The sequence below is a fragment of the Primulina eburnea genome, chromosome 4 (assembly GCF_022965805.1).
Source record: "Primulina eburnea isolate SZY01 chromosome 4, ASM2296580v1, whole genome shotgun sequence".
Taxonomy (NCBI): domain Eukaryota; kingdom Viridiplantae; phylum Streptophyta; class Magnoliopsida; order Lamiales; family Gesneriaceae; genus Primulina; species Primulina eburnea.
The window spans coordinates 4,025,463-4,052,014 of record NC_133104.1 but is presented as its reverse complement, the minus strand read 5'-3'; the positions used below and the strand labels follow the sequence as shown (position 1 = coordinate 4,052,014).

At 33.7% G+C, this 26,552-nt stretch overlaps 4 protein-coding genes across 4 annotated transcripts; 1 reads left to right on the top strand and 3 right to left on the bottom strand.

The window, feature by feature from the left end:
• The first annotated feature begins 847 nt into the window (after nucleotides 1–847).
• LOC140830683 (prefoldin subunit 2-like) lies at nucleotides 848–4,154 on the top strand. Its single transcript, XM_073194113.1, has 2 exons — nucleotides 848–1,012; nucleotides 3,593–4,154. The coding sequence occupies exon 2, from the start codon at nucleotides 3,602–3,604 to the stop codon at nucleotides 4,043–4,045; it is 444 nt and encodes a 147-aa protein (XP_073050214.1). The 5' UTR covers nucleotides 848–1,012; nucleotides 3,593–3,601; the 3' UTR covers nucleotides 4,046–4,154.
• Nucleotides 4,155–11,727: 7,573 nt separating this feature from the next.
• Nucleotides 11,728–12,551, bottom strand: LOC140829707 (uncharacterized). Its single transcript, XM_073193013.1, has 2 exons — nucleotides 12,004–12,551; nucleotides 11,728–11,916 (listed from the first exon to the last, which is right to left on the bottom strand). Exons 1-2 carry the CDS (start codon nucleotides 12,455–12,457, stop codon nucleotides 11,822–11,824), a joined length of 549 nt encoding a protein of 182 aa, XP_073049114.1. The 5' UTR covers nucleotides 12,458–12,551; the 3' UTR covers nucleotides 11,728–11,821.
• A 1,306-nt stretch (nucleotides 12,552–13,857) lies between these two features.
• LOC140829706 (glyoxylase I 4) lies at nucleotides 13,858–16,105 on the bottom strand. The gene is made up of 4 exons (XM_073193012.1): nucleotides 15,837–16,105; nucleotides 15,167–15,394; nucleotides 14,291–14,366; nucleotides 13,858–14,140 (listed from the first exon to the last, which is right to left on the bottom strand). The coding sequence occupies exons 1-4, from the start codon at nucleotides 15,918–15,920 to the stop codon at nucleotides 14,100–14,102; spliced, it is 429 nt and encodes a 142-aa protein (XP_073049113.1). The 5' UTR covers nucleotides 15,921–16,105; the 3' UTR covers nucleotides 13,858–14,099.
• An 8,104-nt stretch (nucleotides 16,106–24,209) lies between these two features.
• Nucleotides 24,210–24,728, bottom strand: LOC140829621 (uncharacterized). Its single transcript, XM_073192933.1, has one exon. The coding sequence runs from the start codon at nucleotides 24,726–24,728 to the stop codon at nucleotides 24,210–24,212; it is 519 nt and encodes a 172-aa protein (XP_073049034.1).
• Between the last annotated feature and the right edge of the window lie 1,824 nt (nucleotides 24,729–26,552).

Sequence of the window (26,552 nt, the reverse complement as noted above, 5' to 3'; positions counted from 1 at the left end):
GAAATTCTAGAAACAACAATATGTACGTCGATTTGGGAGCTGAACATGACTCATCTTGTGTTAGTTCCGAAGAGGAAGAATGCTACTTCTGTGGCAGATTTTAGGCCATTGAGCCTCTAATGGATTGCCAAAGTTATATCTAAAGCTATGGCTAATCGCTCAAAGGTATGTCTACCAGATCATATTTATGTTGAACAAAGCGAGTTTGTACCGGGATGCCTAATTACTGATAATCTCTTTTGGATGTTTACACGTCCTCAAGACCACCTAAGGTTAATCGCTTTTAAATTTGACATGAGTAAGACATGATCGAATAGAATGGTCTTTTTTTTACGGTGATGTCAAGACTAGATTTCGTAATAGATTATCTTGATGGTTGGTACATCCAATTTTCTTGTGTGGTTAATGGTAGATCAACGGAGATATTCTGTCCGATACGGGGAAGGCTGCCCTCTTTCACCATACTTGTTTATGTTATGTATGCTCGAATAAATAGCTTAAATGTGCACAGACTGCTCCACCAGTAAATAGTGTTGCCATTCGGGATTCTGGTCAAATTATTAATTTACAGAAGCCCAAATGGCCAAAAGTTTTATTAATTAATTAATTTAAATAAAAATGTAGATTTCATTTTGAAAAGTATAAAAATAATAAATGATTTCATTTATCGATTGAATTAAATAATTTTCTAAACTCACTTCTTTACCCATTTAATCAAGACAAAAATTATGTGTGAGACGATAATTTTTATGCTAAGAGTACTATTTTTATTATGAGATCCGTCTCACATATTAAAATCCGTAACACGGTCTCACGTGAGACTCACTCTTTAATAATTTGCTGACTTGTTCGATCGATTTAACCAAACAAACGGTGCCTTAGTGGTTATGCTATGCACACCATTAGGTGAACTCCATAATCCATATAGCTGCCGGGAAGATTTCGCCAACGGCCCCGGGACGGACAAACTCTGCACCCCATCAGTAGTCGTCTCCTTGGTTGAATCTCTCAGGTATTTTATCCTTCTCATATTGATTTTCTGTCTACTTTCCCCAAATTAATAAATGCGAATGAGGGATTGCTTTTTTCTCATAGAATTAGCAATTAAAACCTGATTTTCCAGTATATAGCTGTAGTTCAGCGATACTATCTGTGGTCTGAGGTTTCTAGTGCTACATGCAGTTTTTGTGCAAAGATGGAACTTTTCTAGGTTTGTATCGTAGTGGCTGCCAAATTTTGATAATATGCAGTTTCTTTGTAAATAAGGAAAAAAAATCGGGTTGACGAAGCTTTTCCATAATATTTGACTGAGTATCCACCCAGAACATGGATGATCCCACTCTGGAGGAGTTCTGGACGTATGAATATTGATTTTGTTAAGTGAGATCTGCACGAATGCCATTATTGAACCGGCTGGGGCAAGTTAGACATCAATGCCCATGTATTATAGTATAACTGATGATCTGAAATATAGGATGAACTCATGAACGTGATCACAATGGTGATAGGAAGCAGGTTGGATTCCCTTCAAACCCGTTGAACGATTATTGGTGGACTTTCTTTAGATTTTAGTTGCTGAAGTGTTGTGGGTTTAAAAATTTTATTAGATCATGCTTAGTGCAACGTCGAGTTTAAAGCACTATTTAAGTGTTCACGCGATTGTTTATCTCTAGTGCTAGTTTGTGGTTCGTACCCTGTTTATTGCCGACTTGGCAAATGGGAGACTCATTAACTATTTTTCCCTTTCTATGATTTGGCCGTTAACTATTTTAGGGACATGCACCTACATAAACTATTCTTGAATTTGTGTAGTAAGTATACTTCTCTCTGATTTTCTGGGACAACTTCTAATGATTCACTGAAGATGGTCGTGTGATTAGGTTGACTTCTCTCTGATCTTTTAGGATAACTGAAACAAAATACAACCTGGTTTGTATGGAAAATCTGTTCTTGTGTCTTTCCCTTGTGTCCTGCTGTCCTGGCTGCAGAAGCTGTTTGATAGATCACACACTTCCATGATAAATAGTTGGTGGAGGCAGTGGCGGAGCCAGGAATATAGCTTTGTCTAGGCTAGAATTTTAAACTCTAGAATCTTTTAATATTTTAAATCGATTTACCCGTGATAATATTATATTAATCCAAAATTATACAAAATGTACATATAATTTTTTTTTAAAAAAAAAATTGGGCTAGCCCAGATATTTAGACATGTAGCTCCGCCACTGGGTGGAGGGAAGATTGAGACGTCAATGTTTTTTAGCTGAGCTTGGCATTTTGTACTGAGTTTATATGAAGTAGCTCGCAACGTGTTTTGACTAGCACTAAAACCCATAAACAAATGCGCAGGTTATGTGTGATCATGTTGATAAGTGGGCCTAACTCAGTTATTTGGAAACCATCCTTACAGAGCATTATGCTTCCTAACCCCTTAACTCTCAAATTGTTGTTGCACTTTGCGTATGTGTTTATCTATTGAACCTACTAACAATATCACCTAACATAGGATATGCTCGGAAAAATCAATGTCTGATCATATTATAGCCAATCTATTTCTACTAACTGAGTTGAAAGCTTGGTTATTAAGTAACCACTATCTGTACTTTCCAATTTGGATCTGAGTTGTGACAACAAGGTACATCCACATTCCACATGCTATGTATTTATGAAGCAATTAACAACCATAATGCAGATACAAGTAAGACTTTGTGAAAACCCGGCCTCGTGATTCTACATACGTACGCTAGTAGAAAAATGTAAGCATATAACTATACCATTACTTTGAAACTAAGGACAGAGGAGACTTCGCCTGTTCACCACTTGCCACTCTTTGAAGTATTGGAATGTTTATAATAAAAAAACCCTATCACCTGTAACACATTACTATGGGAAATCATTGAGCATTAAGTAAATGAGAGGCAGATTTTAGGCAACACCCATATGTTGAGGTGTCTTCAATCGGAATTAAGTGTAAATGATAAGATTCCAGGGTAACATCACAGGATTGGACAAAATGGAAAATAAGCAATTTGTCATAATTCACGCTTGAGTACTGACCTATGAGATCTTAATTCCTGGTGTGTAAGCTGATCAGAAGACGTATGGTTCATTGGAAATGTACGTGTTCCTTACCAGTTTGTCATTTAAAAATTTACAGCTAGTCAAAGAGATCCAGAATAAAGCCCGGGACATCATTACAATTTAGCATAGACTCTTATGAATACGTAGTTATTTAAGCTGATAAAAGTGTAGGCTTAGATGTTTCTTGTTGGTTTAATTGTTCTAGCCATCAACTGTCATGATAAAATAATATGAGGGAGATTTTACTACCATTAGAATTCACAATCTTTCATTTTTGGTTGAAAAGAAAAACAAGCTGCCTATAAAACTTCTGTTGACACTGTTCACTTCAGCCAAAATAAAACTATGTTCTAGGTAGTATGCGATTGACACTATCTATTGTGCAAATTCATCTGTTTATGTGGCCTCAATGCCTACTCTCCGAGAGCTTCATTTTGTAGTGATAGGTAAGCATGTGCGGACAGGTTATATCTAGATGCCAGCTTTAACATATTTTGATTTCTGTTGTCTTCAGATCGATATCATGGCTAACTCTGAAGGTGATAGGAAGGAACCAATGAATGAGCAAGCAGTTGCCAACATATACGGTGCTATGAGGACTGACATGAACCAAATCTACTCCAAAATCACTGAACTAGAAATGGAGGCCAGTGAGCATTCACTTGTGATCAATGCGATAGAACCGCTTGATCCGTCGAGAAAATGCTTCAGGATGATAGGAGGCGTTCTTGTGGAAAGAACTATAAAAGAAGTATTGCCTGCGGTCCAACGTAACAAGGAGGGGCTTGAAGAGGTCATTGCTCGGCTTTATGAAGCTTTGGAGAAGAAGAAAAGGGAGATAACTGAATTCGAGGCCAAGTACAAAATAAGAATTACAAAGGGCGATAGTGCGATGAAGGATGAGAGTGGTAAAAAGGAGGGAAATGCACAGGGCGTGCTTGTCGGGCCTGCTGCTTCTACTGAATAGGTCATCTGTTTGTTTTTTGCTCTAAACATCCGTTTACTTCGCGTTTGATTATCGTGTAATTTTGACAATGGTTTTGAACTTATGATGTTGAAACTGACAATTTCGTTCATCTCTCAAGATTTGTCATCGTTACCTATGCAAGAAATTGAGAACAAATAGTCATATATAATTCCTAGAATAATAGTGGACATCTTCTAAGTTCTACCCCATTCAATAAACACTAATCCGTTCATGGTCCCTTTCTTTCATTGATTTCTTGATTTCCATGTTCCCCAAGTCAGTCATTTCAAAACACCAAATAAAGAGGAATCTAAAATGTGCAACGCATCCAATGTCACATGGCTATCGTATTGTCCTTAAAGGATATGGGGATCTCAGTTGCAGCACATGTTGGTCTGTCTATTACATAGAATGTTATGTCGGTAGACTTGGTATTTTCTTGTATAAACTTCGCCTTTTCTCGTACAAATACTGGTAGACACTGCTGTAGCAGCTGTTCCAAGTTCCCTTAACCAGGCATTCTCATAAATGTTGATTTGATTGAAAAGACAGATCCATGATCGGAGTATTGATCTTGTTGGTGTTGGAAGTTTGCTAAATGCATCCTTTTCAGTTATTTGCATGTCGTCCTCTTCTAATTATTGCTACACTGACCACACTGTTGTCCTTTTTGTTTTTTCGCATTCTCACTTGGTCTTGTCCCCATTAATCAAGGGTGGGTCGACAATCTATTTCGTATTTTTAAAAGAGTTTCGGATTTTTATTCAGACTAGCAAGAAAAATATTAATTATTTAATAAAAATTAAAATTTGATTTTTTTTAAAAAATAAGTTGGAGCATTTTTTTATTTTTCTGGGTTTAGTCTTTTGTCATATTAGACGAATAAATTAATTAAGAACTATATATGAGTTACATTTTATTCTTGAAGTGATATAAATTACTGCAATCAATGTATATTGTAGTGATATTCATTAGTATTTATTAAACTATTAATTATTATTATGTGGAATAATCAGGCTACTAATTAATTATATATTAGGTGAAATAAATAAAAAAATCTGATATTTCATTTTTACACTTACAAAAATTAAAAATTTTCATATATATCTTTATTGAATTTTTGGATTTGAATTGATGAGGAGGTCATTTTTATCTTTTGACAATTGAAAAACATGACAAATGATCTACACTTTTGTAGGTATATAGATAAAAAAATATTTTTATTATCAAACATATATTCATTTTTAATGCATAGATTTCCATAAATTGTGTAGAAAATTTCTATGCAATTAATCTAACAACACACAATTTGAGGGGATAGTAGAAAATTTACAATGAAAAACTTTGTTATTCTTTTTACATTTTTATAAATATAATAGTTAAATATATATTCTTTTAATATTTTTAATGAATTTTTTTAAATTAAAAATCTATTCTTTTAATATTCTTTCTAAGAACTATGTATCAAGAAAATGTTATTTCTCTAATGTTTTTTTTATTACCAAATATCTATTCAATTTTTATGTAACATTACTTTCAAATTTTCTTATGTTGCAATTTTCTATTAATAAATAAAAATACTATTATGATCCTCTGATCTTGTATTTAATAATTGTGTAGAGAATTTTTATACAATTAATCTAACACATAATTAATAGGAATAATAGAAAATTTACAATAAAAACTTTGTTATTTTTTTTACACTTTTATAAGTATAATAGTTAAATATATATTATTTTAATTTTTTAATGAAAAATATATTTTTTTATTAAAAAATATATTTTTTTAATATTTTTGCAAAGAATTATGTATGAAAAAAAAATTATTTCTCTAATGTATTTTTTATTATCGAATATCTATTCAATTTTTATGTAATATTATTTTCGAAATTTCTTATTTTACAATTTTATATTAAAAAAATTAAAAACACTATGATTCTCATGTGTTTCATGAGTTCAAAAAAATAAATATCCCTAAATTTTATATATTTATTCTACCAATGTCCATGCAATTAATACAAACAATGCATAGGTTTTGGACAGTGTAGTAACATCACAATGCGAAAACTTTACCCATAATTCATACTTTTATAGATATATAGATTTTTCTAAGAATTATGTATGAAGAAAATATTATGTATTTTTTATTATCGAATATTTATTCAATTTTTATGTAATATTATTTTCAAAATTTCTTATTTTACAATTTTCTATTAAAAAAATAAAACAATATGATTCTCAGGTGTTTAATGAGTTCAAAAAAATAAATGTTTATATAGTTTTTTTCACCATTTCCCATGCAATTAGTACAAACAATGCATAGTTTTTGGACAGTGTTATAAAATCATAATGCGAAAACTTTACCCATAATTCATACTTTTATAGATATATAGATTTTTATAAGAATTATGTATGAAGAAAATATTATTTTTCTAATGTATTTTTTGTTATCGAATATCTATTCAATTTTTATGTAATAATATTTTCAAAATTTCTTATTTTACAATTTTCTATTAAAAAAATAAAAACACTATGATTCTCATGTGTTTAATGAGTTCAAAAAAATAAATATCCCTAAATTTTATATATTTGTTTCCACCAATGCCCATACAAAGAAACAATGCATAGTTTTTGGCCAGTGTAATAAAATCACAATGCAAAAATTTTTCCCATCATTCATACTTTTATAGATATATATAGATTTTTTTTTTGGGAACTTGGTTGCTACTCGCACAACATCGAACATCCTCTTGAATCTCTCATTTTAATTATGTTTTTGGATTTACCATTAACAAGAATAAATTAAGAATATAATAAGATATATATAAAAAAGAAAAATAATCAATTTAGTCATCTACGTTGTCATGTATTCTTTTTCGGTCATCGGTCATCTAACTTGTCAAATATGTTTAATTATATATGAAACGTCCCAAAAATTGAGAGTGCACGTGAATCACATGCATGCAAGTTATCAAATTTCTTATATATTTTAATTAATTTATTTTTAACACATTAATGCATGATTTTAACATGAATATATATGTTTAATTCTTGGTTCATTAAGATTGCATAATATAACGCTTTTAGCAGCTTTCACGCTCGAACGAGGAACAGAGATCAGGAACAATTAAGGAAAAATGTTTTTATTAACTCGTTATTTTTAATTATTTAATATATGGTGTAAGAACGATTTTCGATATGGACCTTGTTAAGGTATTTTTACTCCAGTCGTATTTTAAACTGGTATTCAATTTTTAGAAAAACAGAGGACTTTTTGATGTTTCGGGCAATATTTTCACAAACGTACCTAAACGAAATATTTTGTGGGAGTTTTTTTTAATGAGATTATTTTATTGCATAATGGACTAAAAATTCTATTTAACTTCATTAATTTTAATTAAGGGCCATTATACTACTTATATTATACTTAAACTACATCCCAAAAACGTTAATCTCCAACACTCACCTTCGGCAGCCCCCTCTCCCAACTCCATCAGCCATCTTCGAAATTTCAACAGCTTTCTCATTAGGTTTTCTCAAGTTTCTTTCAAGGAATCTCTTCCCCGTCTCTCCGGTACACGTTCTACACGACTATATCAAGGTTTTCAAGTGTTAAAGCGCAAAGTCGCAGCCTATACCTCGTTTTTCTTATCATTCACATCAATATATGTTGGTTTGTATGTTTTTGAATGAGGAACCATCGATCTATCATGTTTCTTGCATGAAAATATGCATACGTTTTGACATGTACTCACGTTTTCCATGGTTTATGTGTAAGGGGAGGCTAGGTCAAGACTCCTAGGGGCTTTACACATTGAGGTCGATGGTGACTAGGGCAAAGAGCACCTCGGATCGTGCCTAGACAAGGGGGCCGGTCGGTTGGATAATGTGATGCATGTTTCGGCTAGAACCCGGGGAAAGGGAAGGGCAGCTGTCTATGGCTCGTTCTAGATGCTGGTTTAGGTCATGAGGGGTACGTGCAGGGCTTGGGATGGTCCTTGGTCGGCTGGTATGTGGGCTAAGCACATATCGACGCTTGATGGCAAGTTAGGACAAGTTTGGGGCTAGATTGCGTAGCCCTTGATGAACTGAGGGATCCACATGACTGCTACCTAGGGCTAGGTCAGTCATGGAGGGTCCAGTCACATCCTAGGTGGGTCTGGTCCAAGGCTGGTTCAAGCTGGTTAGGTGCAGGGTCGAGCGTTTAACTTGTTATTGTAACTAGGGTTCGATCCACTAGTGTGCAAATTTTTCCAGCAGCTGTATGGTTTTTCTCAAGGGTCTTAATTGGTCTGATTTAGGTTGTTTAGGGGCTGGTAGGTGTGAATAAGTGATGGTTAAAATTTGAGAAAGTTTGGTTAAGTTTCGGATTGATTCAGGTTAAAACCAGGACATCGGTCCAAGTCTTAAAACGAATCGTAAAAGTTATGGAATGATCTCGAGGTTAAGTCTAGGGAATGCTTATAATTATATTTTGAGGTGTTTTAATAAGTTATGGTGGCTTCGGGTCGAAATTTTTTCGTCCAAGGGTAAAACAGTCAATTAGGGTTTCTAGGGGCAAAATGGTCATTTTGCACCCGGGTCGAGTTAGCGGTCCTTGCAGCGCCCTGATCACAAAATTACATGTTTTAAATGTATTTGTTCATGAACATGACTTTTTATGGAAATTACGGAAAATACGTTGAATGCTTGATTTTAAGAAAATTTACATGATTTTTATAAGTAATGAATACGATGACATGTTTTTGAAGGAAGGAAGTTGGTTGTGACGAACACGAACATGTAAGGCCAATGATCAGTGGATGGGTAATGCTGTCGCTAATGTCTCCGCCACCAGGTACCGCGGTTATACGTAGATGGATCCAACGACTAGAGCTGATACGAAAGTCAAAACTAATTATCTGATTCAAATAAAGAAAATGATGAAATATGTTATGGATACGTTTATGTTTTGGCATATTATGTTCAAGTTCATGCTGTTAAGATCATGAAATGTATTTTAATTACAGTACTTTTCACTGTTGCATGTTATGTATATGTACTTGCTATCACGATTCAGGTGTGTTTAGTCTTTAGACTCATTAGGTGTGATTGATCCAGGTGAGCAAGATGATGGGAAGACTGGAGGCGCTGAAGACTGAGTAGGCGGAGTTGAGTGTGGGCACAGTTAACCTGATAACCTTGCATTTTTTCGCATATTATGATCACGATCATGGGTGTAAATAATATTTTAAATGTTTTTGCATATCTTTTTACATTGATGATTTTGACAGACATTGAGTTCCTTTAAAATAGTAGACTACGAGATTGATTTCATTTTAAGATTTAATTAATTGCTATTGTTTTTATTCAGTCGTTGGACGATTTTTAAAAATGTATGATTGACTGCTTTTATTTCATGCATGTGTTTGAGTATTTTCGAAAAGAGCTTTTACTTTAAAAAAAAATTAAAAAATATTTCAGTAGAATTTTAAGCAGTTGACGTTTCAATATAACTTTGGGTTTTGTTAGTTTTTAGAAAAATTTAACTGGTGTCTTGACGTGGTGCTGAAATCATCATCAATTTCCAAAGTTAAATTAGTATTTTTCGGTTATACGTCAACATCCGGCGAAATATGATTAAAACCAACAACAAAAAATAAAGTTACATGACTAAAATCTAAATTTGACAAATTACAAGCATCACTTAAAGACTATATTGGCTAGTTTTTGAAAAAAATAAATAAATCAAATTTTATTGTTTTCCGTCTGAAATCAAAGATATACGTCACCAATTCGCTGGTTTGGCGCAATAATTTTTAGACAAAAACTTGTGTGAGACGGTCTCACGGGTCGTATTTGTGAGACGGATCTCTTATTTGGGTCATTCATGAAAATGTATTATTTTTTATGCTAAAAGTACTACTTTTTATTGTGAATATGGATAGGGTTGACCCGTCTCACAGATTATAATCCGTGAGACGGTCTCACATGAGACTCACTCTAATTTTTAGGTACATTTGAATGAAATAGGGTGAAATTTATAGAATCACGTTATTTTTATTTTCTAAAAAAACAAAAAAAAAAAAGATATATACTTATATTTTGCATTATTATTTATATAATGTGTATCACATCACAGTCCTAGGCCTAATAAAAGGGAAAGGCTAAGATTAAGATAATGGAGTTTGGCATCGGAATGGGCACAATGCTATCAACCTAATCCAATTATCTCAAAAATAATTATCATATATATGTTAAAACAATACTTGAGGGAGACGGTCTCACGGATCGTATTTTGTGATACTTATATCTTATTTGGGTCTTTTATGAAAAAATATTACTTTTTATGCTAAGAGTATTACTTTTTATTGTGAATATCGATATGATTGACTCGTCTCATAGATAAAAATTCGTGAGTCCGTCTCACAAGAGACCTAATATTTCCTAATAATTGCAAAAGAATACATATATCAAATTGAAGATGATGAAAATCCATTATGCATGATTTATTTTACTGACGAATTCGTGCTTAAGGTTATTAATTTTCTATTTTTAGATATCATTTTATTTTTTAAGTTTCTCGAAGAAATATATATATATTTTTATTACAACTGAGACGTTATTATAATTATCGTGGCGTGTAATATATTAGTACGTTGGCATGGTGATTATATTTATAACCGATCATTTGGAAGTAATGGTTTCTCGTGGTCCGAAATTGCGCTTTTTGAGAAAATATAATTGTAATTTAATCTCCATTTTTATTTTTTTATTTTAAATAAAATAAAAATTGTTTCCTCGCAGACAAATTTTGGGTTTGGTTAAAGAAAGCCCTTGCACGTAATGCACTATTTGCATGGCCACAAACGACAATATATTTTGGATTTTGTGAGCTTTACAGAACACTAGATCTTAAATTATTAAGAAAAAAATAAAATAGAAATAACTTTATAGCATATAAAGAAGATAAATCAACCTAATTTTACGGTTTATAGAATTGAATAACAAAACAAAATTTAATCTCCAAGATAAGACTGAAAAAGAAAACAGATTATGCAAACGAGGGTGAAAAACGATTTATCACAACGTATATAGAATTTTTTACCCGAAAAATGGAGTTGGAGACGGGATATAACTCAAATTTTACCAAAAAATTAGGAGTAGGTCTCTTATGAGACGAATCTTTATCTGTGAGACGGGTCAATCCTATCGATATTCACAATAAAAAATAGAGTGAGTCTCATGTGAGACCGTCTCACGGATTTTAATCTGTGAGACGAGTTAACCCTACCCATATTCACAATAAAAAGCAATATTCTTAGCATAAAAAAGTAATACTTTTTCATGGATGACCCAGATAAGAGATCCGTCTCACAAATACAACCCGTGAGATCGTCTCACACAAGTTTATGCCTAAAAAGTAATACTCTTAACATAAAAAGTTATATTTTTTCATGGATGACCCAAATAAGAGATTCGTCTCACAAAATAAGACCCGTGAGACCGTCTCACACAAGTTTTTATCAAAATTAGAGTTGTAAATCATTATGTTTATCATCTCTATATAATGTATAATTTATTATTTATAAATAAAAAACACATTATGTAATAAAAAATAATCACATATGTCGATTTTTTTTAAATAATTATAAATAATGTGTGATACATTTGATTTAAGAATATAAATTTTAAACACCTCCAAACCAAAAGGAAAAAACTCCACCTTCCTACATTCTTACAACAGTAACAACTAAAAAGAACCAAATAAAAAGACAATAATACTAAAAAATGAATATTAAACAGGAGGCGATGGTGTGGCACGGTGTCGACGTCGGCGGTGAGGGGTACTCCGGCAGCTCACAGGCGGCGACACGAGGGACACGACAATGTCTGCAAAAGCGTCGATAATAAATTTATGGGTGTGTTTAGGGTTTAACGTTAAATAACACATTAGAAGGTCATGCAAGAACTCCCCACTAGATTTCAAATCCGTCCAGTCGTGCGCTTCAATCATCTCCTGCATTGATTCCTTGAAGTCAGCATATGGGTCCGATGTATACTTCTGAATAGCCACGCTGCCACTCACCACCGCTCCAGAATCCATCAACCGCTGCGGCTGCTCGAAGATGGAGTTGGAACTTCCTGGGGTGGAAAAGAAGAAGCGGTGGGAGGCGAAGGCGGAGCTGAAGTCTGGGATTGAGTCATCATGTATATCATAATCATCGAAGGAGGAGGCGGCGGTGGTGGTGGTGGAAATTTCAGAGTCAAAAGTAGTGATTGTTACAGCTGATGGATCATTAATGGCGGGCGGCGGCGTAGAATCGTTGTCATCTTGTTCATTCTCTTCTTGAATGGGGAGCGGTGGGGTAAAAGCAATAAGGGGGAGACACTTGAATTTGGAGAAGCAGAGGTTGAAGCTCTTCCATAGCATGTTGGACCTTCTGCTTTTTCACTAATGTGGGAATTTGATTGGAGAATGAAAATATTTATACATCAAGTATAATATTATTTTCACCTTAACTTTTTAATTTGTTGACATTTTACCGACCGATTCATAATTTTAACCCACTATCAGTTTTAGTATTTTTCATCGTATAAATATGACATCAAACATATGTAAACGGAAAATATGTCATGTTATCTTTTTCCGATTTTATGTCAATAATTCTTAGAGTCGACGATATTGTGAATTGACTGATAACATGACAAAAAAACATGCAAATAATGCGACTAAAGAGTGTATGCTATATAGGTCATATATATCAGAATAAAAATAATTTAAACATCAAAATATATCCCTTCTCTATTTCCCACGAGAAAAACATTTTTAGACATGAATCGAAGTTAAAAAGTTGGGCTCGTTCCACTTGTATTCTAAATGTCATGTTGTGAACACTACAAAAAAAAATCAGGTGTTAACGATAATTTAGGCAAAACCGTCGCAAACTTTTGCAACGGATTAAACAAAAACCGTCAAATAAAATATTAGCGACGTTTTATTCACTTATTAACGACAGTTTAATCAAAACCGTCGCTAATTAGCGACAATTTAAGCAAAACTGTCGCTCATTATCGATGGTGCAAAGAAACGTCGAGACCTGTCGCCAATTATCGACGATTTTGCTAAAATTTGAAGTCGTCGTCTCTAATCCATCATTAATTTGTAAATAGTTGAACAGCATAAAATTTGGCGTTACCTCATGCTTGGTCTTACGTTTTCCCTCTATTTACTTTATAAATTTGCAGCCTGTGAAAAAGTAAGGTCTGGATTACCACTCATACTTCTGCATTCAGTATAATTTGTCTCCATATCTCTTACCTTACCGTCGCTATCAATGAGAGGACCTTGTATAAAGTAACCAAGATGGTAAATTTTTTTAATTTATCTATAACATTCTTATTATTTTTGTCGGGATAATACCTATTTTCGTCCTTCTCGTTAACCGCTTTTCCCATTTCAGTCCCTTGTGATTTTTGACTGCTTAATTAATCCTTCATGTTTTCAAAATATTCCCGAATTGATCCCTACCGTTAGTCTGACGTTAGGGGTAACGTTGACTTGACATTAGCGACGGTTTTTATTAAACTGAGCATTAATTAAGAATATTTTTGAGTGGCAATCTGTATACAATTTACTGAGCATTAATTAAGAATATTAAAGAAAATGATACAAATAATATTGGGGAAGATTTTTTACCCAACATACAAGGGAACAACTTAAAATGCATTTATTGCTATTTGCTTTCACTTCTCTGAGTATAGTTGTTCTTATGAACTCATTTGACTCAGTAGTTAACTTCCACTAATGGATCATCCAACCATGAAAAAAAATTCAAATGAGACATTCAAGATGCTGGTATTCAAACATTTTAATGTAGGTACAGAAGTTGGTCTATATTCAATATGATGTTATACATAGCTTCAATAGAAAGCAGAACAACATTTTATTTATCCACAGATGCACTAGTTCGAGACGTTAAGTAGCTTCACTAGAACTAACTCTTCCCAATATTTTATTTACTGCTACAAAAGTACATCTACTTACCATCCATTACTAAGATAAAAGGTTGGAATTACAGTTCCGGACACTGGTTACATATCTCGAGTCCATTGCCTGCACATAGAGCAAAGGTTAACTATTGTCAATCGAACCAAGAATCGCTACCATCTGGATCGAAGAAGAATGCTTGCTTGGTTTTCCACAGTTTGACAGATTTTTCTTCTTGTAAACATCTATGTTAAGTAATTAATGAAAAAATACTACCATCTGGATCGAAGAAGAATGCTTGCTTGGTTTTCCCATCTGGTAGAGTCTTCTCGTATACATTGATTCCTTTCTCCTGAATGAACATAGGATCTCACAATGAAGACACCAAAAACAGAATGACAGCAGGATTAATTTTCCTGGATGAAGGAACATAGAATCTCACAACAAAAACAGAATTGACAGTATGCTACTACCCAAAAATGTTTTTTTCCTGCACATAGTAAATTATCCAGAACCTTAAAATCCAGCCATAATCGAGTTGAGGTGTGAAATGGAAAAAAGAATTCAAAACAAAATATTTCAAAACAAAAGAATTCAAAACAAAATACAGCAAACGTTTGACACAAATTCGGCAAATACCCATCCATGCTCTCAAGCTTTAATTGCCAGAACAATAAATTCAATCTCATCTTAATTCTATCTAATCAACGCATCCAACCAACTTCAAAACACTTGTTACTAATAATTCAAATTATGTGTATAAGCTAACTAGAACATGTCCAGTATTCCAAATATCCAAACTCAAGAAACTATTAGCAAGTACAAGTGCCGACAGATCACAAATTTCAGTATTACCATATTTGCCACATATCACCACCAAGTGCCAATAGGCAAAAACTTATGTGAGACGGTCTCACGGATCGTATTTGTGAGACGGATCTCTTATTTGGGTCACTCATAAAAAAATATTATTTTTTATCCTAAGAGTATTATTTTTTATTGTGAATATGGACATGGTTGACCCGTCTCACATATTATAATCCGTGAGACGGTCTTACATGAGACCCACTCGTGCCAATAATATGATACACCACAATCGCACAGCTCCATATACACTTATCAAAGAAGACAGACATCATATCATATATGCACCTTAAGATTCTTGAGAAGTGAGTCGAAATTCGGTACGTAGATACAGATATGGTGTCCTCTGGGGAGATTCCTGGGGTCCTCCACTGCTGAAGTGGCACTCCACGGACTTTCTGGAAGGGTAGAATCCGGGTTCCTTTCTATAAGATGAAGGAACAAGGATGACCCCAACTTCAACCATATCACCTCACAATCAAACGTTGGAGATTCCACTTGTTCAAAACCAAAAGTCTGAAAAAACCCACATATCCAAATCAAAATTTTCCATTTAAAATTTAAATGATAAAAAGTTTCCTAAAATTCAACACGTACAGTCAGATACAGGATCAAAGACAAGCACATGGCATGCATCCTACGAATCATAATTTACGAGCCATTCATTTCCAAGAATCGCCAAACAAATTAAAGAAGCCACAGCTCCAAATAACGATGTTTCATTTCAATTTGTTTCTTTTCTCAAATAATCAAACATATTAAGAAAATCTTGCAACACAGTACATGCCGTATACATAAAACACACAAACCATAAATCATGGACTATTTACAGGCCCGAAAACAAAATATCCCCAGTAAACCCTGCTCTCAATTTCCAAAATGAACCCAAATTCTCATATATAAGTATATAACTAAACAAGAAAAAGGCAGGTGAAAAGATGGAGTGGAATCACGAAACCTCCTTATAAAATTGAGCAAGGCGCTTGATATCTGTGGATTCTCTAGCAATATGATTGAGGCAAGCCACATTTTCTGACGCCATTTTTCTTCTCCTAGTCAGTGTCGCGAGCGCTTCCGATTCCCGCTGCAGATTTCTGTTTGATTTCGTATTCTACAGCACTACGTACGTGTGTACGAGACAACCTTTTAGAAGGTAAGATGGATGGGCTCTTTGCGGAGAAACGTGTTGGCATGAGAATAGAGCATCGTGTATTCAAAGTATTTTTCCCCTTCCAAATATCATCACAATATAAATATAATTTGTTCCTAAAAAGTATTATCTGATTTTTCAATTTATTTATTTTTAAAAGAAACATGTGTTTGAATATGTTTCTAAACATTTTCTTGAATGTTTCACAAACAAAGTTTTAAAATTCGTTAAATACTAGTTTGAAGTCTTAGCATTTAGGTCGCTTAGGCGGAGACTAATAAATCACATATTCAAACTTAATTACAATAACATCAAATTTCAAATGCATCCAAAATTATACAACTACGTAATATCAAAAATTTACACTAATTCTTCTTCACCATAACTTTCAACTATTTATTCTTCATCAAACACAAACTGTGAAAACCCGAAATCTTGCAACGAGAAAATCGATATATGTCATAGGAAATTTCAGCTCATTTTTGGCACAACATTATTCGCGTTCCATGCAATCATAATCTTGGAAATTCGTATAATCATTTTTCCCTCATTATTGACCTTTTATCACTATTGTTAATGACTAAATTAAACCACAACAAATCAACCATTAAACTAGCTATATTAAAAGAAAAATAATGATAATTAAGAAGAGGTTAATGATCATTAATAGGCATTTTAAATATGATGTTAATGGCCATGAATATGTGTTATTAAAAGGAGGTTAATGACCATGAGTAATGACATTTAAGTGGTATCAAATGTGAAGACCGTGCAATATGGAAGGACACCAATCTTGGAGGAGATTCATGCAGCCCAAAATCACTCTCCATTTGCATTTAAGGGAGCCAAAATCACTCTCCATTACAGCATGAATCTCGGGTGTGTATCTTGAATCAAGAAAAGGCCACGTTCATTCGGGAGAGAAAAGTGCAATCATCACGTTGATTAAGCAATCAGCGACATTCTTGGAGTGATACGAGCTTACCTTTATAGTTGATTATTCAAGCCTATATAAGAAGCAAACTCACTCTTCATAACTTCAAGAATTCGAAATTTAGCATTTGCAGCAGCCTAGTCGAAGCTCTACCGCAACCTTGTTCGAACGAAGTTCTTTTAGCATGTCTTTCTAGCACCTTAATCCAAACGAAATCAGGTAAGTGGGCTTTTGCTATGTATTTCTTTGTAACTTAAACTTTGTATAAGTATTTCATGACATGCGTCTATGTGTGTCAAATCATTTTCGGAAAATGCTATTATATATTTTATAAAATCTCGATCGATGTACGATATGTTATTCTATTTCCGATATTCTTTGATTCTGCTGAGTTCATTCAAAAATTCCGATAAGTGTTGTTTGATACATCTGATTTTGTGGTGCACTGTTATGATTCGAGTGGGATATGGAATGACGATTGTAAATTATATATGGCCCCCATCAGTGGGTATAAAACTGTGTTTCGGCCCCTATCAGTGGGTATAAAACTATGTTTCGGCCCTCATCAGTGGGTATAAAACTGTGTTCCGGCCCCCATCAGTGGGTATAAAACTGTGTTTTGGCCTCACCCCTTAGAGGACTAACATATTGGGGACAATTTGACCATGGATAACGAGATGAATAACAGTGTTTTCATTTGTTCTGATTCGTTCTGTTCTGAATTGTCTGATAATCTCTGTTTCGCACTTCGATTCCGATTCTGATCTGATATAAGATACTATGTTTTGAAAAATCAGTTTGCAATATGGGTTTTAAATTATATTTATATGTATTTGTGGTAATCGATCGGCCCCCACTTGCTGAGTGTTTCCCAAACACTCACCCCTTACATTTCTCCCCAGATAAGAATGAAGATCAAGTAGACGAGGATGAAATAAGACATGCTTTGGAGTTGGTGAGGAAGTCTTGAGATATGAAGATTTCTCGCTTATGTTCTTCCTAAGTTTCGATTCAAGTTGTACACTGCTTCCGCACATTTTATTTCGTTTTGGAATTTATCACTGTAAGACAAGATTATTTTGAGTTATTTATGAAATAGACTGGTTTTGGTTTATACTGAACTACGGGGCTTGTTGTTTGACGATTATGTGATTGTGGAACAACGCCGATGTCGACTAACCCCGGTCTCGGGGCGTGACATTTAAGTGGTATCAGAGCCGCCAGGTTCATAATCCGGCTGGGGATTTCGATAGACAAAATTTGACGAAGTTAAATTTTGGCAAAAACTTAGTCATTCATATCCACCCCAACGTTTTTTTATTCGAAAATTGTGACTTCCCATAGGAAACTCAAGAATTCGATTCCATTAATTATTCTGGACTGTTCTTGATGTATAATCTTCAAACCATACGTCAATTATCGAATTTTCCATCTTTGAACCCTTTTTGAATCAAAACTCGAATGAGATGATTCTGAATTTTATTGTTTGATGACCTTATCATTTTGTAAGCCTTCCATTGTTTTTCAGGAAATGATTTCATACGCCCCTCGTAACACCGCTCAGTTTCTGCCAATTTTTGAAATTCTCGTAGAACTTATAACTCTGCGTAGAAAATTGAAATCATATCCTGCCAATTGTTCCTTGATCCTCGTGAATTATGTTTAATTCATATGAAAATATTCTGAATTTTCTTTTTGAATATTCCATTGATTCTGCACCGAAATTTCTACCCATAGGCATAAAAAAAAATAATAATAATAATAATTGGGAAATAGTGTTTATGTGAATCGGACGATTGGAATTTCAACCTTCTAGGATATTATTATTGAGATTTAAGTTAATTTGACAGTATTGGATCGTAGTTTGACTTGTAAGAATTTTTTATTAGTGCAGATGATTGACAAATAGTGTTTACATCACATGGTCAAAAAAAAAAAAATAGATATGATTTTTGAGATTTATATGAAATCGATTTGGGACTAGTCTTTATATTAATAGGTCAATAGAAAATTTGAGATTTTAATTTTGGGTTAGATTGACTTTTAAGTGTAGAGGTGATACTCATGACTAAATTTTAATAGAGTTAAAAAAAAATTATATTTAGGATTTTAAGCAAATTTATGTGAACATATAAATTTATGTTCTTGACTTGAATATATGGTCTTGATTTGAAACATCATTCCCAATTATATTTTTAATGTCAAATAATAAATTTTCATTTGTTTTAGTATGGTCTTAAACTATTACTAATTTCTTGTTTAATAGAATTAATCGCAATCAAATCAATTCACGTACATATCAATGTAATTGATTGAACATATCACCTTTCGGCCTTCAATATCTAATTTAATTCTTCTTGAACAAAGGAACCATTCGCATCCCAATTTTTATTTTGTCAATTACTTATTAATAACTAAATGTATAATACATTTCTTGGGTAGATTATATGTCATGTCTCTTTTTAAAATTTTATTTATTCATCTACTTGTCCCTATACAATCCTACCTATATTTTAGAATTTTCATATATTGTTCAAAAATTGTTCATTCAATGATGCATCCTTTAATCAAGCCTCATCATTTACCTATCTTCAATTTTTGTAACATCATTATCGATCTCTAAATTTGGAAGCTACCTTAAACACTAGAATTTAGTCATCACATTCACCTATATTTTTGAAATTTTGAATTCTTCTTAGCTCAAATTTCGAAAATTTCATCCCATGATCATTGTCATGCAATTAAATGTTTTTTTTTATTTTATTTTAGAAACGTGAGACATTCATTGACCTAGAATTTGGCACACAATTAAGTACAAATTAAAATGAATCAATGGCCTTAAAAATTGTTACCTTACATCTTCTCCAAAATAGCTATATAAATATCTCCTCATAGATGAAGAAAGTCACCCACAAAAAAAAAAAATCATCACAATCCTCTCATATTTTCGTTCCCCCCTTCAAGCAAGATTCTAAATTTCGTGTTAGCAAATGACGACGCAAGCCAAGACCGTTAGGGAACTCGAGCTCGAAATCGAGCAACTTAGGGGTACCATTACGAGTTTGCTTTATGACAAAGAGGAGTTGAAGAAAGCTAGGGATCACCTTCAAGTAGAAGGGAGACAACTCACTTTTGACAAGAAATTTGCGGAGAAGCAACTCAAAGATTACAAAGAAGAGTTGCAAGAGTCGCAAAAGTATGGTCAACAAATGTTTGCCACCTCCGAAGCTTGGTGCAACCACTATCACGCTAAGAAGTGGTTTTGTGACCAACTTGAACATGAGTTCAATGTCTATCGTCATGAAATGGAAAACTATGTGCAACAACTTGAGCTCAACAACCAAAACTTGAGTGTAGAAATCGCCAACCAGCAAATTGCACTCGAGTATATGCAACAACCACTAAATGCACAAGGAGAAGACGCTAACGAGGAGTTAGGAGACGGAAACGTTATTGATTAGATTAAGCTCCCATAAGTCTTTTGGAATAAGGACACCTTTGTCCATTTTTTTTTTTTTTTACATCTAACTACTTGTGTTTTGAAACCAACCGTCTTCGCATTATAGAATTCAAGTTTAATTTTTCCTTGAATCAATTGAACTCGAACCATAGATTATTCAACATGGATTTAAATTTTGAATTTATCAATCATTTCATATCTACATCGAGTTAACTCAAGTTTCGAGGACGAAACTTCTAATAAGGAGGGAGGGATGTGAAAACCCGAAATCTTGCAACGAGAAAATCGATATATGTCATAGGAAATTTCAGCTCATTTTTGGCACAACATTATTCGCGTTCCATGCAACATAATCTTGGAAATTCGTATAATCATTTTTCCCTCATTATTGACCTTTTATCACTATTGTTAATGACTAAATTAAACCACAACAAATCAACCATTAAACTAGCTATATTAAAAGAAAAATAATGATAATTAAGAAGAGGTTAATGATCATTAATAGGCATTTTAAATATGATGTTAATGGCCATGAATATGTGTTATTAAAAGGAGGTTAATGACCATGAGTAATGACATTTAAGTGGTATCAAATGTGAAGACCGTGCAATATGGAAGGACACCAATCTTGGAGGAGATTCATGCAGCCCAAAATCACTCTCCATTTGCATTTAAGGGAGCCAAAATCACTCTCCATTACAGCATGAATCTCGGGTGTGTATCTTGAATCAAGAAAAGGCCACGTTCATTCGGGAGAGAAAAGTGCAATCATCACGTTGATTAAGCAATCAGCGACATTCTTGGAGTGATACGAGCTTACCTTTATAGTTGATTATTCAAGCCTATATAAGAAGCAAACTCACTCTTCATAACTTCAAGAATTCGAAATTTAGCATTTGCAGCAACCTAGTCGAAGCTCTACCGCAACCTTGTTCGAACGAAGTTCTTTTAGCATGTCTTTCTAGCACCTTAATCCAAACGAAATCAGGTAAGTGGGCTTTTGCTATGTATTTCTTTGTAACTTAAACTTTGTATAAGTATTTCATGACATGCGTCTATGTGTGTCAAATCATTTTCGGAAAATGCTATTATATATTTTATAAAATCTCGATCGATGTACGATATGTTATTCTATTTCCGATGTTCTTTGATTCTGCTGAGTTCATTCAAAAATTCCGATAAGTGTTGTTTGATACATCTGATTTTGTGGTGCACTGTTATGATTCGAGTGGGATATGGAACGACGATTGTAAATTATATATGGCCCCCATCAGTGGGTATAAAACTGTGTTTCGGCCCCTATCAGTGGGTATAAAACTGTGTTCCGGCCCCCATCAGTGGGTATAAAACTGTATTTCGGCCCCCATCAGTGGGTATAAAACTGTGTTTTGGCCTCACCCCTTAGAGGACTAACATATTGGGGACAATTTGACCATGAATAACGAGATGAATAACAGTGTTTTCATTTGTTCTGATTCGTTCTGTTCTGAATTGTCTGATAATCTCTGTTTCGCACTTCGATTCCGATTCTGATCTGATATAAGATACTATGTTTTGAAAAATCAGTTTGCAATATGGGTTTTAAATTATATTTATATGTATTTGTGGTAATCGATCGGCCCCCACTTGCTGAGTGTTTACCAAACACTCACCCCTTACATTTCTCCCCAGATAAGAATGAAGATCAAGTAGACGAGGATGAAATAAGACATGCTTTGGAGTTGGTGAGGAAGTCTTGAGATATGAAGATTTCTCGCTTATGTTCTTCCTAAGTTTCGATTCAAGTTGTACACTGCTTCCGCACATTTTATTTCGTTTTGGAATTTATCACTGTAAGACAAGATTATTTTGAGTTATTTATGAAATAGACTGGTTTTGGTTTATACTGAACTACGATGCTTGTTGTTTGACGATTATGTGATTGTTGAACAACGCCGGTGTCGACTAACCCCGGTCTCGGGGTGTGACACAAACTCAATATCATTATAATGATTATCATCCTCTTCGGATGCAAAAACATTCTCATGAAGTTCTTTCACTCCAGAGCTTCTTCGAGGTTATAGATTTTCATATGCTCCGGTTGTTTCATCAATCATTTGCCAAATTAGCCCCAAACCTGGTTCAACTTCGTCTTCTTCCTCATCATCCACCATCCAACCTTATGCATTTGAACCCTTTTTGCTAGAAGGACATCAAAATTAATTTATTTCTCTCTTTTTTGTTTGTTCAACAATCTAGCATTAAATTGGACAAATATTAGATTATTCAATCTATTGACATCCAAACTTTTTTTATATGAATCTACCAAAAAAAAAAACCATTATAGTTATTAACGTGAACTTATACTTTTAAAAAAATTAATACTTTACTTTAATTAAAGTTTAAATTTATTCCTTCAAATGCAATTCAATTTCTTTCACATCCGGATGAACATGTAGTTAATGAAAGTATCATCAATGTGAAACTCACAAAATCTGAACTCGAGATATTATTTTGTAATTGAAAGTTGTGCTAAGCTATCCAAGATTTTTGTATCTTATTATTAAAGATTATCAAGTCTATCTAAAATTATGTAGGATAATTAAATTGTGTGCACAATATCTATGAAACTAGAAATTTAAGATGATATTGTGCATATATTTTGATTTTGGGAGAAATAAATAGACCAATATCCAAGAAATAAAATAAGAAGATATCGAATATAAACATGTGAAATTCAAAAAATTTGGAAAAAAATACAAGATAAAAGTATAAGATTTGAGATAAGGTTGACATACACATAGTTCAAGATAAAAGGAAGATCAAGTGTGTGTATATATAATTTATTAATTTTCGAAAATGGAGTAAATAGAGGAAAGACTGGATTAAAAGGACTTGCATGCGTGAGAAATTCAAAAGTTTGTCTACTAAGATTTCAAAAAAATCAAGAGTCATATTTTTAGGATAAATTATCAACAAATTCGAATTAAATAGAGGAAAAATTTTTAATTTAAGGGCAAATATTAAATTGTACTGCAAAATAAAAGATCTACCAAATGTTGGAAATTAGAGCCGAAATTCGAAATTCCAGACATAGCTAAGGATGATTTTCGAAATTTTATCCAAGGAGATGAATAAAGAGAGATAAATTATTCTAGATTCAAAGTTTAGTTAAAATGTTTAAACGCGAAGATGATACACGATTATGATAGCAGTCAGCTCCTATGAATAGGAGGAGCCTCCCATTCGAAAATCACACACAACAGCATTAAAAGAAGATAAAACAATGCATTTTCCAAAAAAAAATCAAATATAGCATTGACGGAAGATGAAAATAAATCGAAAGATGAAAAATACCTGCTGACGTAGATGTTACTTATTCATATCGACTCTGGTTCGCGTCTTACCTCCTCTCCCATGCCCCATCTCACTCAAAACCAAAAAAATTAATCCATAAGGGAAAAAAAATAATATACAAATTCTACAAAGTCGAGAGGGGGTCCTAAGAAATCAAATTCATGCGACAAATGACAGAGAGCCATTTCATATTTTTTAAATTAAATCTTGTATTTTATAAAAAAAATGTACATAATTTTTGAAATTATTTTAAATGAAAACTATCGATTCCCATCCCCAAATAGATTTTGTAGGAAACATAAAATTATCACAATTTGCAAGAATTTCCAGCATATTACAATCATGATAAATAATGTCAACTCAAAAAGAATTTTCTGCCCAATCCATCATTTTATTGGAATTAAAGTAAAGGATAAAAACCATGGAAACATCAGTTTATTCACATTAATTATTATTGTACAAGAAGGAGATTGCCATTTCCCCAACCATCTATCCCATCCACAAACTCCCTCCTCCCTCCGCCCTTTGGCACTGTGACGATCAGCGCTCCGTCCACAAACATCGCGGTAGCCATCTCCGGGAGGCTGGAGGGTGGCAATCGATACCGCCATGTGTCGACCTCCAACTTGTTTAAGGACAGCTCCACGTTACTCATCCCCGACCCCTGGTCGTTTCTGACCACAATCTTGATCACCCCGGGATGAATCTCCACTGCATGAGCTCTCACATCGCCTATGCTGACATCATAACCATCGACCTCTATCTCCACGATGAATTGGAAGAAATCATCCCCCTCTTCCACCACCACATCAGCATCCGACCTAAAGGGAAGCTCCAGGACTTTGCTGAAAACATGAGGGAGTTTCTTAAGCTTTTTTTGGATCACATTTCCTTCCATAGGGTTCATGAAATCGTGACCGTCGTCTCGGATGGCGACGTTTCTCTTGGTTGTCATGGGGTGCACCCTCATAGCCTCAATATATTGTAGGGATGAAAAGAATAAGAATATAATGATCAGAACCAAATTCTTGATGAAAAGATAATTTCTTGGAAGACGAAAGTGTAAAGATGGAATCATTAAAGGTTTCTTGTTCGAGATTTGAAACAAACACAAAAGAACAAAAAATCTAAACATTAAACATTAACAATGGTTTGTAAATATGCATGTTACAAGGTTTGATACATACATAAAATTTGTGCAGATTTCTTATGTAAAAAAAAAGGGATTTGCAATATGTACAAAAAGATTAAGAAAGCAAGAAGTTCGGAATTTTTATTTTTACTCGGTGTGCTCTTGGGCTGTTATTTATACATCACACAAATGAAAAGTGATAGAGGTTTTATGGATATAAAAGTTCTTGATTCAAGAATTTTAATGGTTGGCGTTAGAGGAAAATTAGGAGGGTGACCCCAAATCACTTATCAATGTCCAAAACCGAAATCTCTATTTTACCCAATAATTTTCTAATAATGGACAGGTAAATGACTTTCCGTAATACCCTAAATTTTTAAAATGATTATTCTAAAAAGAAAATTTTTAAATGCTGACCATTCAAATTTGAATGAAAAATACTACAACCATTAAAAAAAATGCAACGTGACATTAAGATTATTATTATGAAAATAGAATACTACATTATAAAAATGAATTATTATAAAGTTTTGAAAGGATTTAAAAAGCATCAGTATAAAAGTACTCGAGTTTAATAAATTATTTATAGATATACACACACAAAAACTCTTTTGATGTATGGAATATTACAAATGCAAAGATGTGATATCCTTGTCCTACATCTTAAAAATGAAAGATTTAAAATGAATTTATAGTGGCTTACAATGGACTTCTATAACAACTTGTGTTAATTATTTTCGTAAAGCGATGACGAATACGAAGTAGTTGCCATAGGAGCCCATTGTGCAGTCACGCAGACGCGGGCCCGGGCTCGAGGTGTGATAGAATAGTATCAGAGCCGGTCACCAGCATGGAACACCGAGAAATAAGAGCTATGCGGGGCAAAGTGCTACGTGTATGGGAGAAACCTCTTGAACCTGCGGGGCAAAGTGCTACATGACGGGAGCCACCTCTTGAAACTGTAGGAGCCACCTCTAGATTCTCGGCGCTGGTGGATCGAGGGGTCAGACCGCGACGAGGATGTCGCTTTCTGAATGAGGGGTGATTGTGATACCCTTGTCCCACATCTTAAAAATGAAATATTTAAAATGAGTTTATAATGGCTTACAATGAACTTCTATAGCAATTTGAGTTAATCATTTTCGTAAAGCAAGGACGAATACGAAGTAATTACTATAGAAGCTCATTGTGCAGTCATGCATGCGCGAGCCTGGGCTCGGGGCGTAACAAAAGATGTTACATGCTATATGTTTTGATTGTATTTTTGTATTATGAACTAATTTTTCTTTCTAGAACATAGATTATTTATTATAATTTAACTCGAATATATTTTTTTATTAATAAACTCAAAATGAAATGCTAAATATTGCAGATGATATGCATGATGTTTTGGGAGACGGGATGTTTTCTGCACTTCCGGGGAGTCCAAATACAAAATCAAATGGATTCTTCGAATTATCAGCGGCAGTCTTCGCCCAAAATTGGATGAAAAGGAAGATAAGGGGCAGTACAGAAAAATGAAATTTGGCTTGTCTGCTCATAAACAATTCTTCCAGTTAAAAAAGCTTTGAGAGACGTCGAAGTACCCATGGATCATCACTATGTCCTCGGGTTATATGCACCTTCAGCCCAGCTAGTTCAATCATCAAGTCCTCTATTAAC

Bases quoted from the DNA above. Each gene is read 5' to 3' on its own strand.
- LOC140830683 (XM_073194113.1), top strand. From the start codon at position 3,602: ATGGCTAACTCTGAAGGTGATAGGAAGGAACCAATGAATGAGCAAGCA.
- LOC140829707 (XM_073193013.1), bottom strand. From the start codon at position 12,457: ATGCTATGGAAGAGCTTCAACCTCTGCTTCTCCAAATTCAAGTGTCTC. The intron at 11,917-12,003 runs GTGGGGAGTTCT...ACGCTTTTGCAG, and splicing joins CTGGACGGATTTGAAATCTA to ACATTGTCGTGTCCCTCGTG.
- LOC140829706 (XM_073193012.1), bottom strand. From the start codon at position 15,920: ATGGCGTCAGAAAATGTGGCTTGCCTCAATCATATTGCTAGAGAATCC. The intron at 15,395-15,836 runs GTTTCGTGATTC...GGGTTTTTTCAG, and splicing joins TTGCTCAATTTTATAAGGAG to ACTTTTGGTTTTGAACAAGT. The intron at 14,367-15,166 runs GTGCATATATGA...ATGTTCATTCAG, and splicing joins CACTTCTCAAGAATCTTAAG to GAGAAAGGAATCAATGTATA.
- LOC140829621 (XM_073192933.1), bottom strand. From the start codon at position 24,728: ATGAGGGTGCACCCCATGACAACCAAGAGAAACGTCGCCATCCGAGAC.